We start from the raw sequence: 16,782 nt of genomic DNA on the forward strand, positions 1-16,782 counted from the left end.
CATGTTGCTCGTTTTTTTCCAGTCTGTAAAAAGAATGTGTGCACACATGTTCGCAGTTGAAAGGTTCATTCTATGTCTATATGTCAGACTGTGCAATTGTGGTGTCTGAAATATGTTTGTCAAGCTCTTGCATGCCATTTAATGCATGTTTAGACAGTGCTAATGGGTGTCTGAAGTCTATTTTGGGTAAAAATGTTTGTAAAAAATGAGTGTTAACTTCAATGGGTTGTTAGGCTACATGAAACAAAACAGGGCTGCCTGGTTGCGGTTACCATAGAGTCATGAAATATTTAGGTGACATTTACTTGCTATTAACCTACTAGTTACAGCAAAGTCATGTTTTTCAGGGGAACACATTTATTGTCTGTTTATAAGACCTTGAATGCCTTATAAGACACTTTGGATAAACATCTGCAAGGTGGATAAACATCCGCAAGGTGGATAAATGTGTGTACTCAGCTGTACTTCATCTGTTTTTGTGTTGCCTACATGATATATAGATAGAGTGACTTAGTCTTACTGTCATTTGGTGTTTATGCATTCTGATAGGGCACTGTTACATATACAACTGTCTTTTTCCGAGATGTAAAGGCGCTGACACTTCCTTTTCAGTATCTGTGAAAACGAATACAGGAAATAGAAACTTCAACAGAGAGATCATTGGGTGCCCTGAGGAAGAAATACGGAAATTGATTTAAAATGTTATAATAAATCCATGTAGGGAAATCTGTATTTATACTGATCAGCTGATTTAAAGAACCTGTGTGACTGTACCTTTAACTCATCTGTTTGAACAATTATGCAAACTAGTTAAGACACACGTCATTGTCATACCCAGCAGGAGGAGACGCGTCGAGTACGTAAGGATGCTGGTGAGTTTAACATTAAATGTTTTTATTTCACATCAAACTACTTTGCTGACGTAAACTGCTGTGTTAAAGTGCAAGTTGGTAAACTCTGAAACGATGTAAAGTCCTTGATGCTTGAATATGTAGCGCCAATTTTCTGCATCCTCTTGCAGGTGCTCGTGTTGACATCGTGACTGCCACACGCGCCTTCTCAATTACGCGAGGCACAAACAAGATTACGCTAGAAAGTTAGTAATGTGTCTGCAACATAACGTTGACCTAAATCGGCTTTTTTACGAAACACAATAGTCATTCTGCAAGGAGATGTCGATTGACTGAGCCACGCGCAGAGGTGGCATAGCCTACTATAGCATCATTATATATAGCTACATTTACGTATGAAGGTAACGTTTTGCAGTACAAAAATAAAATGTGTGTGTGTTATAGAAGGAAGGACAAATATGTAAGTGTGGTTAATAGCTACTAAGGATTGTTTTATTATAAAACCTTATAAGCAGGTTTTTTGTAAAGTTTGTTTCGTAAAAATGACTTAAATGTCCTAATTTAACTAGTTTAAGGCCTAGTACTGGATTAATCTAAACCTTGTCCAGGAAACCACCCCCAAATAAAGCTAATTCATCAAATCTATAACAGATTTTTATTTTATCTTATACTGTTCAAGGGCCTGGCAAACAGCAACCTAACTAATATCAGCTATTCAATTTAATATAGGGGATTCATGTTAAAGAATATAGACACAGTTTCCCATACAGGGTTTAAGTCTCAGAGTAAAATGCATGTTTTAGCTGTCCTGACTGAAAACAGTTTGCACTGACACTTTCTAAAATATAGATTTGCCGTTGTTTGCTTATAAAAACAAATGTCATAATGTAACTAAGGACTACTCCTTGATTAATTTAAACCCTGTCTGGATAACCGCCTCATGATGTATTGTTTAACCTGTTTTAATCTTCTGCTCAGATAGGACATTTTGTAAAGCACTTGTCTCAGAAAATTAACCTGAGGCTTGTGTTGCCTATTTGTTTAATGGGATAGTTCACTCAGTCATTATTTTCTCACTCTCATGTTGTTTCAAACCTGTAAAATGTCTTTGTTTTGATCAACACACAGGAAAATATTTTAAGAAATGTTTGCAACCAAACTGTTCATGAGCCCCATTCACTTTCATAGTAGGAGAAAAGAATAGCCTACTATGAAATTTCATGCGGCTCATGAACCTCAAAATATCTTTATTCGTGTTCATCAGAACAAAGAAATGTATACAAGTTTGTCACAACATAAAAGTCAGTAAATGATGAAAGAATTTTCATTTTTGGGTGAACTATCCCTTTAAGGAGCTCATCATTCTTGCCTGCCTTGAATTTGGTAACAATGTCCAAAGTCTTTTTGGGAATAAAAGGGGCTCTTATAGTCTAACCAGTGCTATTGAGTTTAGTTTTTTTGCTTATAAAGTAAAACTAAAATAAAGCTCAAGAGTCACGTCAAGAGCTGTTGACATGATGTAACCAGTTTTGCAATAGTCCGGCTGCAAAATGGGTTTTGAATTGCAAATTGTCCCTTGCTTGAGGTTCCCTTAATGTACAATTTATGTAACACAAAATTGTGCAAAAAGAAGCATGTCACCAACTGAAACGCCACGCAGGGGTAATTTGGTGTTTGAGAAATTTAAACGCCTAATAAAAAACACATTCATCTCAAATAATCTTACATTTACAGTGTATCTCCAATTCAATTTACAATGTGTCATGAAAGTTTAGTCATGTATTGTATCTTATATATGTAACAGATATGCTCTGTTCGAACCTGTTTTGATGGGCACATATTTATATGATGATTACAGTGTTTTTCAACCGGTTTAAACTGATTATACTTGTTTTTTTATAGGAGGTAAATATTAGTCAACATCAAAACTGCTGCACCTTTGGGCCTCTAGAATCATTCCCATCTTTCGTTATCTATGACCTTAATGGCTCTGTCCTTGACATGATATTGGGTTTATGATAAGAATGATGGTTGTTAAGTACATTTTAAACTCTATGCAGACTGTGACTAAATGTCCTACAGTGCAATCCAGTATAAAAGACATTCAAACAGACTGCTTTAGGCCAGTCATAGCATGAAGGCACATTACAGTATATCAAATTAGTCACACTTGTTTTGACTTACATGTGTGTGTCTTGTTGTGGCATTGTAAATCAGAAACTGAGTAGATTACTGCAGAGTGACACATGCAAGGTAGACTACTAGACAAATGAGTAAGACACCAATGACACCAGAAAAACATACACGCATCAGTGGGAGTCTTCACAGCTATATTTATCAGTATTTGTCACTTTTTGTTTGTAGTAGGCTATATTATGCATTTTATTATATTCATTTTATTTTTAAATATATTAAACAGTATTATATACTGATGGTCTCCGTTTGGATTTAGAAATCTGATAATGTTCACTTTAAGAAATTTCAGTTGGTGTGCTTTTTTAGGCGCTCTCAAGATAGGTTTGAGCAATGACTGCATGCTCACTAAAGCAATGTGATTTAAGAGCTGAATGTCGTATCTCACGTCAGCAATGGCAGACTCTCCTTGAGAAAGTTTAACCGTTCAATCGAAGTTAATTGAATAGTCTTAATTAATCCTTTAATGATTAACCGTTTAGTTTAACTGTCTGCGCAGCGTTTTAAATGTATGTGTGTTGGGGGGGGGGTTTACCTCATTCTTGCGTTGCGCGACGTCATACTCGCCTGTTAAACAGACCAGAGATGCGTTTGTCGTCTGATTTGTGAAGTTTGAAGGTTTGCAGCTAGTTCCTGCTGTTACACTGAAATTGGACTTTAACTTCTCTTCTCTTGTATTCGGTTCACAGAGCGTTGGGTGATCTGTCGACTGGCGTCTCGTGGCATCGCACTTTACACTGACGGACAAATATACTTTTAACAATAACGAGAGAGAGCAGTTAACGGAGAACAATTATGTCGAATGAAAAGCCTAAGTTAACTTATGTGATAACCGGCGGGTGCGGATTTCTTGGACAGCACATGTTGCGGGTTTTGTTGGAGAAGGAAGAAAATATAAAGGAGATTAGACTTTTTGATAAACACGTTTGTGCAACTCTACAAAGTCACAGCACAGGTAAGAGAAACAACCAAATGACATTTCTGATCATTTAAAGTTTAAATATTACATAATTAAATTTTTTATAATTTTACCATGTAAATCAACAGCCCTTTTGCAAAACTTGTAGTCTGTAACCTAATCTATTAGATTGCATAGTTTGTGTAACGTTATCTGAGTAGCCTACTTTTTGATTACATTATACATTTGACCTGTTTATTTAATGTCACAAACATTTAAGTAGGATAATATTTTAACATTTTGAAACAGATTATAGCGAAAAAATAGATTCCAATCTTAAATAAGAAATGTTTGTAAGTACACTGACATTACATTTTATGTAAGCATGAATACACATCATATCATCACTAACATTATATTTTTTTAAATACTGCTGATATAACTTTTGTTAGTGTTTGCTCATAACACACACAGACACACACACACAAATCTTAAAAAAAATGCAACATTCCAGAAAAAGGGTCACTGCTTTGATACAAATCACCACTTAAATGATCATATCATAGATTTAGGTACTTTTGTATTATATATTTACATTGTGTAGTTGTGTAATATTTTTACTTTTCTTATATAACACACACTAAGCAAAACAGATGCCATGTGTTTTCCATACAAAAGCACGACAATTGTTGTTAAATGATCACAGAAGTCATTCATTAAACCAACCATAGATTTGTCTCTAGTCCGGCACAATCGCCTCATAAAAGCTTTTGTAAGCTTATGAAAAATTTAAAGATTTTAAAAAGTAGGTAAGAATAGGAAAGTAAAGTAATTCATGTAACGGAATCTGTTACAATAAAAAAGTAACTGTACTTTGTTTATGAGTATTTTAAAATGTAATGTAATTTTACTACAAGTACTTGATTTTTGGAATCTGATTGCGTAATCTAGATTACATGTAATCAGTTACTACCCAGCTCTATATATAGACGGTTTCTGCAGTAACAACATTACTTTAGTAGAACAAACGTTACTTCCGGTAAACATTTGTTCCAGAGTTCAGTTTAGACACTAGCCAGACCATTAAACAAACAGAGACCGCAAGTAAAGTTCCGATAAGAAGTGTAACCGCGACAACGCATTTGCATCCGATGAAACGGTCTATAGTTCCCGAAAGTAATGCACCCATTCACAAAAGGCATTATACAGGGTGTATAAAAGAACATCTGTCCGTGACGCAAATAACAGGGAAATGTGTTCGCACGTAAATGGACTTAATGAAAGGAGATGGAAAGGGCAGAGGAAATGGAAACAGTCATTGTCACTGTGATTTACATAACCTTGGCTTAAATTTCCAAAAAAGAAGTTCAAAATATGTTCCCTGTCACTGTGGCAGTAGGCTACCCCTTAAAAAGGTCTTAATTTCTACCATTAGGTACATAAATGGATACATTTGGTACCAATTAATGTACCTTTGATGTAGGCTACTAATGTGAACATTTTAGGTCCAGAGCTGGTTTTTTCAAAAGTGTACCAGCCCAGGGACAGCTGGAGTGCACATTTTGATCATTTGTTTCTGAGAATGCAGGGTCAGGAGGACACATCAGTAAAATCCATCCAGTTCCCTCCAGTCATCTTCCCTTCCTCAGCAGAATGGTCAAACCCATCTTGCTGTCCTCTGTACAATGAACTAAGAAGAATTGTTTTTGCACTTATATGGGGAAATTCATAGAGCACTTTGGTCAGATTTCTAGTAAAGCTGAAACTGACGCTTTCAGTAATTTACAAATATGTATAGCATTGTGTGCTCACTTTGTTTCGCTGAGGTTTTTTGTATTATTTTGTAACATGCCTCCTAGAAAGAATTTGAAAGTTATATTTACAATTTGCATAGCTTCTCATAATATGCGTGTTACATGCTCATTATTTGTCAGTTCTCTCGTCAAATAGATGTAATACACTGTGAGATAAATGGTGCGATAGGGGGAGAATTTGCATTGTAACTCACAAACATGTAAAAGTCTGAAATGGCAAAAAATGTGCTCACACAAAGAGGATAGATGACCCTGTCTTATCAGGAGTGAACATTGTCTCCTGTTATTGATTTTACTTTAGTACTGTCTCTCTAGGAAAGCTGTCATTCATTAATAGATGTACGGTACTTGTATGTTCTATATGTCTTGTATGATCCTTTAAAAGACATCTGATCTGTATGTTGCATATAAAGATACTAAATCATCCAAATAGTGATAATATATCACAACGAAAGCAGGAATATTCAGACGCAATAATTTTGTGTTTCATAGGCTTTATGCCCAGCTGCACTACTTCCTGAACTTCAGCCAGCCCCTTGTTTCCTGTCTTCCATTATTGGACAAACTGATTAATCCAGGTGTGTCTGATTATTGTTGTTGTGACTACTGAGGTCAGGCACACCTGGATTAATCAATGTGTCCAATAATGGCAGACAGGAAACAGGGAGCTGGCTGAAGTTCAGGAAGTAGTGCAGCTGGGCATAAAGCCTATTGTGTAGCAAAATAGCCTTTAACTCCTCCAAGATGCAATAGAGAGAGAGAGAGAGAGGGACTGAGACTGTACAGACTAAATAGATAGTTGTTTAGAGAAGACTGATTAGAAAGAATAACAATTGGATTGGATTACTAAAAAGGAAATGTTTCATATCCACTGGGCTATTTCTAAAATAGAAACTTTGTTGTTTATTTCCTGTGTGAATGATTGTGTCATTCTTATAATTCATTATAGTGGAAATGATGACGATTTTAGTTTAAACACAATCAAGAATTGGTAAACCAAACAGATAAACCACATGTCAGCACCTGTTACAAACACGCACACACATTCACTAGAATACGTGACACAGCATTCACACTTCTTTCTCCCCTCAGGGTGTTCAATAAATTGATACGGAGACTTATTAATAGATGCAAATTGGCAGAAATCAAGTTATAGCTTGCAAACAGTGAGCTGATGAAAAAACTTTAGGAAAGCCATGTGACCACACGTCTTTTCTATGGAATAGGTGCACAATGGGATTACTGAAAGGACACAAAAGAAAGCTTTCAGACACACATTGAATTAATGCCATGCCAGGCTCATCAGCAGTTTCCCATTCTCCATTATTCTAGAGCTTTGCTGATTTTTACAAAAGACTGTTCATTGGCATCTGTCTTGTGCACAGCCTCATCGGTTCTCAGTTACTTCAATGACATTTAAGAAAATAATTTCTTTTTACAAAAGATTGCTAGAAGAAGATATGGAAATATAAATTATTACAATTTCTAATAAAAAGTTTCTATTCTTGTTTCATATTTAATAACAGTGTATGAATTATCAATAATATTTTTTGTAACAAAGGTTGCTTGCAATACAATGTATCTTGTCTTTCTTTATTTATCAGAGCATGTGAAGGTGGTGCTGGTACAGGGAGACATAACAGATTATGGCAACGTGCGAGATGCTTTACAGGGAGCAGACCTGGTCATCCATGCAGCTAGTCTGGTTGACGTGTGGTACAGAGTGCCTGAGAAGGCGATCTATGCAGTTAACGTACAAGGTAAGTTTGAAAAGGAAGAAAGAGGAGCAAACATGGAGAGTTATCTATGCCAACGTTCTGAACTAAACAAGGTTTATAAGTTAGCCAAGAAATAAAGACAATGTCACCTGAAGAATACTACAAGCACACGTTAAAGATATGTTAAAGGTCCCGTTCTTCCTGTGTTTTGGAAGCTTTGATTGTGTTTACTTTACAGTGCACAATATAACATGTGTTCATGTTTCACGTGTAAAAAAACAAATTTTTTTTAAACAATTTACTTATCTGTATACCTACCACTGTTTTCACTGCCCTCAAAACAAGCTGATGTCTTCCTTGTTCTATAAAGTCCCTCCTTCAGAAATACGTAATGAGGTGTTTAGTGTGTTGTGATTCGACAGCAGCTTAGCTTAGCAGTGCCATTTGAGACAAAGCTACCGACTGACGTATTCCTGTGCACGAAGGTTAGTCAAAAACTGTTATACTGACGTCATTCAAGCAGGAAGTAGAGGACTGTAGTCCAAACCGGCCGTTAAAAAGGGGAATTCTGTTAAAGAAAATGTATCACCTGGCAGTGAAGTTTAAGCTTTATAATTTTACAGGTATTATTATGCTCTAACAGCAACATTACACACTAACTAAAGTTTGAAAAATGGGATCAGGAAGAACGTGACCTTTAACTTATACATTTTTTGTTGAGTGAATGTTAGTGGGTGTTTTGTAGCTTTTGGTTTCTCCCACACTTGGCCTTTAGCGACATTTACAGGAACGGTACAGATTTTTTTGGTTCAGTCTGGAAATGCATCATTCAGGTCAGGTTTTGTTTGTGTGGGTGGATCATAACATCCTACATTTGTTCGGCATGCATTTACCGTGTGTTCTGTGTATTCACTTGCGTAAAATCATCAAAGGCTCATGTTGAGGCATTTAGATGTATACATAATTCATACCGTCACAGATTTCTTCTTTTGATTGGTGTGATTTGATTTATTATACATTTATTATACATCACTTATAGATAAAGATATATTATTCATATGATAGAAATGAAAACAAGAGCCAGAAAGCCATATGGGAGATTAATGTTTTTTTTTTACAATTTGAGTTTTCAAGATGCATATTGCTCTTCAAATACATTTTTAAATGTAACATCAAGTAAAACACAAATATAGCAAATATAAATAGTTTCAGTGGTGTTCTGGGATAGCATGATATAACTGTAGGAACACATATTGAAAGCCAAGTAATGGTTAAACAGCCCAAGATGTCTATATTCAAATTAGACTCCCATTTAGAAAACAAAAATAAAAAATGTTCTTGTCACACATTAATTGTATTCACAAGCAGATATCTGAAACAGGAATTCAATTGGCATAATAAAATCAAGGGCTTGTATGTAATGCAATTAATACAAAACAAACATGCTCTGATAAACTCATAATACACATACACGCATAAATGTATTACAAATGCAGAATTAAGGGAGGAATGCACACTTTAAGGCGTTCCAGTATGGATCTTGTCCTATCATATGGTTCGCTTTCATACTAGCATATCCGCACATCATCTGCGTTTCCCCACATTTCTCCTCTTTGGTTAGTTAGCCAACGGCAAACTAGTTTATCTTTGTATGTGTTCTGCAGACACTGTTGAGCGTGTCCAAAAACAATTTTCATCTGGTACTTTGAGTCAAAGCATTACAAATAACAGGTATTTCCTCCAGTATTGTCTCCAGCTGTTTCCTCATCTAAAATCCAGTCTAAGAAACCCAAGCAGCTTGATTATATTTTTGGTGTTAGTGCAGCAGAAGTAGATTTTGTTTTACAACCATACATTTAGTTTACATGGATTGAGCTATAACTCCCAAAGACTTCATTATAATCTCATTGTTCTCTATTAGGAACGGAGAATGTGATAAATGCCTGTGTGGAAACTGGTATCCAGTATTTGATCTATACAAGCTCCATGGAAGTCGTTGGTCCGAATATAAAAGGAGATGCATTTATCAGGTATGGTAGTTCTGTAAATTGCTTTTCTTTATATAAGGAATCTTCTTGTAGTGATGTGTATTCATAATCTTCAAACCATTTACTGTATGGTTTCAAAGAGTCTAAAGAATGTGAATATCACTGGAAGAATGTGAAGATGAAATCCAGGGTAAACACTGCTAGAAACATTGCAGAATGACATTCCAAAATTCAAATTGAAAGTTTGATCCATGTGAAAGACTAAAGAATGTACACAATCTGTCATTGCTTATTTGAGTACTTTATCATTTAAAACAGAAGTTCTCTATCTCTGCCACAGCATTTTCTGGACTCGATGAGTGCACTTTTAAATCTCAAAGCACAGTATCAGTGCTCCGATAGCTTGTCTATCATGTCTTCTAATGTTAGAATAACAGTTGCTGGCTCTGTTGAGTCCCAGACAGAACCTGCAGCCAATTTCCTGTACTGAATTAAAATTTATATCACATATTATATACAGAATGTTTAGATGCATTAAACTAGACTGATAAAAGGATTGTGCTACTGGTGGCTCCAAGCACTTTCAGATTTCCCAAAATATGTAATAAACAAACATGAGATGTGGACAGCACTAAAATGTTCCACTTCCTCAGTTCCAATTCCACAGATATCTGTGGTCTGTTTTCGCTTAAAGTCCATGCATGGAATCACTAAGCATTTGGAAAGAGCTATCAGGCAATTTATCATATGGGGCGGTTTTCCGGATAGGGTAGGATAAGCCAGCACTAGCTTGGCTAGTGCCAGCACTAGGCCTTAATTAAATTAGGACATTAAAGTACTTTTTACAAACAACAATACTAGTGTGCATCTTGAGACAAAACAATGGTACGGATATATGTTAAGATGTCATGGCAAGATGTTTTTAAATTAAGACAGCTAAAACATGTGTTTTAGTCTGAGACTAGGATAAGCCTTGTCCTGGAAACTGTCTCATAATGTTTGTGTTTCAGAATGACTTTGATGTTGTGTCACGTTTGAATCTTCAAATAAGGCTTTGAACTAAAGCACTGCTATGCTGTAATTACAAACAGAGCAAAGGGCTGAATCCATTACCGCCACGTGCTAAAAACATTACTCTTCTCCCTAAAGGGTGACCAACAAATGCATAAAGCTGTTTTATGTTTCCCTTGTCTCCCTCAGAATTTCTTTGCAGTGTTTGATATTATTTGCTTGCCAATGCTTACTCTTAGTTTCATCATTACAGTTTTTACAAAAATAAATGTTTTTATTGGAAAATATCTGTGCTGCCATTATCAACCTTTCACACCCCAAAAGATTTGAAAAACAGTACTGTACTGTAATGGAAGATTATAGTTTTTTGTATTTTATTTTTATATTTTTATCTTATGATATATCTGTAAAACATATAGGCACTCCACGTGTAATCAACTAGCCCTGTCTGTTTAGAATTTAATTGTCTGCTTCCTTTAAAACAGAGGGAATGAAGATACTCCATATAATGTATTTCATGAGATGGCCTATCCCAGGTCCAAAGCTAAAGCTGAAAAGATGGTGCTGGAGGCCAATGGAACAAAGGTACTACATCATATCTCTCTTTTTCCCAGAATGCACTTACGAAATCATCAAAATATTAAGACAATCACACATACACACATTTTTAGAAATGATGTGATATTGTTAAAACTTCAGTTTTGAGCAATACCACCAGTATGTGGTGGAATGGCTTTCTCAGAATTTTAGGCATTTAAACATACCATACTGAAGCATTTTCATTTTCATCAGACCTTTAGTTGATGATGTTTTCCAGCGTTCGCCCTCCCAACCCCAAGGGAAAACAAACCTTGTGCATGCATATGGGCTTAATTTATAAAGCATGGAAAAGTTGCATATAAATTATCAAAGCCATGCATTTGCTCTTGGTGTTTTATCATATCATCACTACAGACTTTTTAATTCAGTAAATGTGTATTCTGAATTATGGTGACTTACATTCTAGACAGACTTTTGCCTTTTAGCTGTAATAAATTATGTTTTTCTTTCTGTTCTCCTCTCTTTATGATTAGGTGAAGGGAGGGGCAACTCTCTACACATGTTCTCTGCGGCCAACAGGCATCTATGGGGAACAGCATCAGTTAATGAAGGAGTTTTATACAAATGGAGTTCGTACAGGTGGTTGGGTGATCAGAGGAGTGCCTCCAGAAACAGAGCATGGCCGGGTATATGCAGGTTAGCCATCAGACTCTTGGTTATGTGTCGGATTATTATGTTTTATCTTTTTCATGCATACTTATTTACTCAAAATTACTCCAAGAGATTAAGGTATGGTTCTATATATTTTTTTCCCCTGCAACCCATTTGAAACTCCAAAATTCTTGATCTAGGAAGAAGCGCTATATAATTTTGTATTATTTTTACTTTTTTTACTTTGACCCTTGTCCTAGTAAGAGGGCTAGACTTTTACCCTACACAAAAGATTCATTTTCGTTGAGCCCACATGGGCTTGTTTCCCTCAGCTTGACAACATCTTTGCTTATAGAGCTTAGGATCAGATTTTCCTGTTAAAGAAGATAGCCCTATTTATAGTCAGCTTGGTTTATAACTTGATATTGGTTCTGCTTTTTTCCTCAAAGGGCTAATTCATGCCAAAATGAAAATTACTCTCCCTTATGTCATCCCACACCCTTCATTCTCCTTCAGAACAAATATTTTTGATGAAATCCGAGAGCTTTTGACCCCTCCATAGACAATAATCTCATGTTCAAGGCCCAGAAAGACAGTAAAGACATCAATATTAAAAAGTTTTCTCTTCACTTCATCAAATGAAGATTTAACCACTGCAGGCACATGGACTATTTTATTGATGTCTGTATTTCTGGGCCTTGACATTTTCACTTGTGTTGCTGTCTATGGGGGCTAATGCTGAGTTCAGACTGCACGATTTTAACCCTGATTTTGACTCTGGGACAGGTTTTGAGAAATCAAAGACAAATGCCCAAAATCACATGCAAATTGATGCTCGTGCACCAGAGTTCCCACGGGCCCTTGAAATCCTAAAAGTTCTAGGGGAAAATATTTTGAAAATATACATACATAGATACAGGTCATTGAAAGTGCTTGAATCTATTTTATGCAATAAGTTTTCTGTAAAAATCCATATTATTCCCTGTGTAGTGTAGGGTAATATCAAAAATTTAAGCATAAGTGCTAAACTGTTCGCTTTAAATGCGTATGTCTTCTGTATGTGAATGTTGATTCATACCAAAGTGCTTTTTTGCATAGTTGTGTTTCACAAATGAAAACGTCTCGAGTTACGTATGTCTCCCTTGCCATACTTCCTGTGTCCCTGTAATGCCGTCTTTGGCAATATTTCGGATGGTGATATACTTCCTGGCTCCCACGTCACCCTGACTTTGTCGTTAAGCCTCACCATTGGTTGAATTTGATAAACACATTCAGACGCATTTACCCTTAGAGGCGAACCTAATATGCCACCGCAGTGACGCAGCGCGAGTTCCCTCAAAAGGGAACTGTAACAATGCATCTTTAAAAGTAACACAATGTAACCTTGCTCTCACTTGAAATGTTTCCCCAAATTTAGTCCTTGATTTTGAATGTATTAGACCTGGAAAGTCCTTGAAAGGTCCTTGAATTTGAAGTTAACTAAAGTGTGGGAACTCTGGACCTGTCGGCGATTCAAAATCATACCGTGTGAAATGTGTTTTACTGAAAATAACATCGGCGATGACCTACAGCCAATGAGAGAGCAACATACAGGACAGCTTGAAGTTCGGGGAGGAGTCTCTCCAAACATTTCATAATCTTTATTTCTTCTTCTTTCTGCTGCAAATGAGCGCACATGCAATTTGTATGGTAAGCTTCTTGCGAGCTACCATTTTTAATAATAATCCCAGTCTCACGTGAGAACTACGTGACAATAATCCCAGTCCGTGACATCACGCTGTTTCCTTCGTGTCACTTCTCGCATACGTTTGGTTGTAAGACGTAGTTTGCGAAAAGGGACAAAGTTGTCTGCGATTCTTCCTACGGTAAAGTCATGCAGTGTGAAACCCCCTGTCGCCAATCCATCATGCAGTCTGAAACAGCAGCGACTGACCCTACCCCAGATAGTCATGCAGTGTGAAAACATCTATGACCCGACTAGTTTGCAAATCATGCAGTCTGAACTCCGCATATAAAAGCTCTCGGATCAAGAACATTTTTATTTGTGTTCCGAAGATGAAATAATGTCTGATGGGTGGGTCGACTTTTTTTCCGGAAATAATAACCTTTTAATGGCTTTAGAGTAATTAAGTTGTTGCATCACTTAGATCCATATGTACACAGCCATTTTCTGACCTAAATTAAAGACTCCACACTCCCCACACTGTTATCTAAATAACTTGGCTGTTTTTGTGCACACAGGGAATGTGGCCTGGATGCATTTACTGGCAGCACGTGCTCTAAGAGAGCATCCTCATAAGCTGGGTGGAGAGTTTTATTTCTGCTATGATGATTCACCCTACAAAAGCTATGAAGACTTCAACATGCATTTCCTGTCGGCCTTTAACTTTCGTACGATACATGTTTCGGTTTGGGTGCTGTGGTTCATAGCTTGCATGAATGACCTGCTGCACTGGCTCCTGAAGCCATTATACAACTACACACCGTTGCTTAACTCCTACACACTCGCTGTGGCACGCACATCTTTCACAGTGAGCACAGACAAAGCCCTCCGCCACTTTCAGTACAAGCCACTCTATAGCTGGGAGGAATGCATGGCCCGAACTCAGAGCTGGGTGAACACGTTCCCTTTAGAAACGAGCACTAAAAAAGCCTAACAGCTGCTTCATGTGCAATGAGGACTATTTCAAGTCAATCATTAAAGAACATATAGAAATGTGTCATACACTTTAGTGATTGGTAAAGCAAAAATATTTTAGCTTGAATGTATTATAAATTATACCAGCTCTAATGTATGTATATTTATAATTAACATTTAATCAAATCCAGCTGTTTGAAAGTACAAATAGTGGTTTGTTAAACTTACAATTATAAATTAACAATTCTATGTGCAATACTTTGTACACATTTTATTTATTTACACATCTCTGTCCCCAAAACAACTAGCTTAAATTATCGCAGTGACTCAGTGTACCCACCCTCATCTTTCCAGAAACTCAGAAATTCCATCATGGTCTGAACTAAGAAAACTATGTAACCGTACATAAGGTTTAATATGCGGCCAGATGTTCCTCACCAGTTTCCATTGTTATGGTTCTTAGCAACAACTTTGTTATGGGAGGGAACAAAAGCAAAAAGATATTATATACCTCTGTTTTTCAGTCATGCATTGAACTATTTACATGTGAATTTATTTACTAGTCAACAGTATAAGGTGTTTGGTTTGAAATGGGTAAAATATAATTCAATAAAAATGTTTGTTTTGCCAGTTTAATGCCTGTTAAATTACAGTATTAGTCCATTACTATAGTTACTATATAACAGTCCTTAATTACTGACATTTTATGGGCAACTTAAAAAAACAAGGGTGTTCCTAGGTTTAACTTCAGGGAATTTCCTTTCACTGATTCATATTATGACCACCGTGGAAGCCCATCAGAGAAGAGTTTCCTTGGTTACAGTAATATTTATTCTTATGTCATTGACAGAGGGGTTTGCTCAACACACTGTTTGCCAATGGGATCTCTACCACCACCACAGTGGCAGATGCTAAATGTATGTAGGCTGCGACATCTAGTGGCTAATGCGAGACACGACTCTTAATTTCATTTGATACAAAGTGACTTGCAGACTATTCAAGGTATAAATCAGTATGTGTGTTGTGCTCCCGGTGATCAATGTATATAGACTTTTAGGCGTTTCGTTTTCTACGTCTAATTGTAAATTAAACTGCAATAATTTATTATTTTAATTGTATTGATTAAGCTCAGAAGTTTTTACAGACAGTATAATGGGATTTTAAACATCCCCAATGTAAGACACAATGTAAAATGTAATAGTCTAAGTGTCATAGCACCTGGAAATATGTACAATGTATACATTATGATAAATGTTTGACTTTTTTACACTAATAAAAATGTCATCCAAACAAAAGACAAAAGCAATCCAGACCTCTACCTCTTAAATATATTATTCGGGATAAAATACCACAATAAATCTGACCCAAGCAAACATCTTTTTAGCCAATTAATTTTAAATGTATTGTTAGTATCCTCAAAATGTAAGACTTCAAGTCCCCCATCACTCCTTTTGTTTGCTAAAACATTTTTCTTCAGTTTGTGTGATTAATTGCTCCAAATAAAATCAAGAAAAACCTTATCTATATTTTTGGAAGTGTGATTATCTACAGCCAAAGACAGGGAAGGGTAAACAAATCTGGATAATCCTTCTGTTTTGGATGATAAAACTCTCTTTGGAGCCAATTATTAAAAATATATTTTGTTTTCAATAATTGATGAGAGAAATTCCGATATTGTCTACTAATTATTTTTTTTTGTTATATGAATTCCCAAGAATTCCCAATAACTCCCTTCATTTTTAATTGGAATATTTTCAATTTTAGATTCTACAGTATCACATAAGCAGATAAATCCAGACATTAAATTTTTTTTATGTTGACAGATTCATATTTTTACAGCATGCATGTTAGTATTTATTATACAAAGAACAAAATTATAAATGCAACACTTTTGTTTTTGCCCCCATTTTTTATGAGCTGAACTCAATGAACTCTGTGAACACAAAATGCCTATTTCTCTCAAATATTGTTCACAAATCTGTTTTAATCTAAATCACTTCTCCTTTGCTGTGATAATCCATCCACCTCACAGGGGTAGCATATCAAGATGCTGATTAGACAGCGTGGTTATTGCACAGGATAGACAGAATGTACCTATCCAGTAGTTTACAACCAGTGGCCGGTTGCATAAACATAGCCGTGACATTAAGACTGTCTAAAGAATGATTCTGACTAACTAGCAATTAGTTAGGACTAATCAGTCTTTTTATTTGGATTTAAATTAGACAAATCTACCTTTCTATGTAACATACTTAAAACAGTTATGATCAGTCTTGAAGAAAAAAATTCATGACTAACTTTTAAGACTAGTCTTAAAGTTTTATGCAGCTGGCCACAGGCCTATGTGTATAAGAGACTTGATGTTATATTAAAATAAAAAGTACCTGTAAAACAAGGGATACTGGGGCTTAAGCACGTACCTTGCACAAAAATTAACTATTTTATGTATCATTTTCTAATCTGAAAATTATAACAGATTT

The 16,782-nt window shown here is 35.9% G+C and overlaps 1 protein-coding gene across 1 annotated transcript; it reads left to right on the forward strand.

The window, feature by feature from the left end:
- The first annotated feature begins 733 nt into the window (after nucleotides 1–733).
- hsd3b7 (hydroxy-delta-5-steroid dehydrogenase, 3 beta- and steroid delta-isomerase) lies at nucleotides 734–15,604 on the forward strand. The gene is made up of 7 exons (XM_073813974.1): nucleotides 734–872; nucleotides 3,734–3,999; nucleotides 7,361–7,516; nucleotides 9,396–9,504; nucleotides 10,959–11,058; nucleotides 11,547–11,709; nucleotides 13,906–15,604. Exons 2-7 carry the CDS (start codon nucleotides 3,840–3,842, stop codon nucleotides 14,319–14,321), a joined length of 1,104 nt encoding a protein of 367 aa, XP_073670075.1. The 5' UTR covers nucleotides 734–872; nucleotides 3,734–3,839; the 3' UTR covers nucleotides 14,322–15,604.
- The last annotated feature ends 1,178 nt before the right edge of the window (nucleotides 15,605–16,782 follow it).

This window comes from Paramisgurnus dabryanus, chromosome 3 (genome assembly GCF_030506205.2).
Source record: "Paramisgurnus dabryanus chromosome 3, PD_genome_1.1, whole genome shotgun sequence".
Classification (NCBI taxonomy): Eukaryota; Metazoa; Chordata; class Actinopteri; order Cypriniformes; family Cobitidae; genus Paramisgurnus; species Paramisgurnus dabryanus.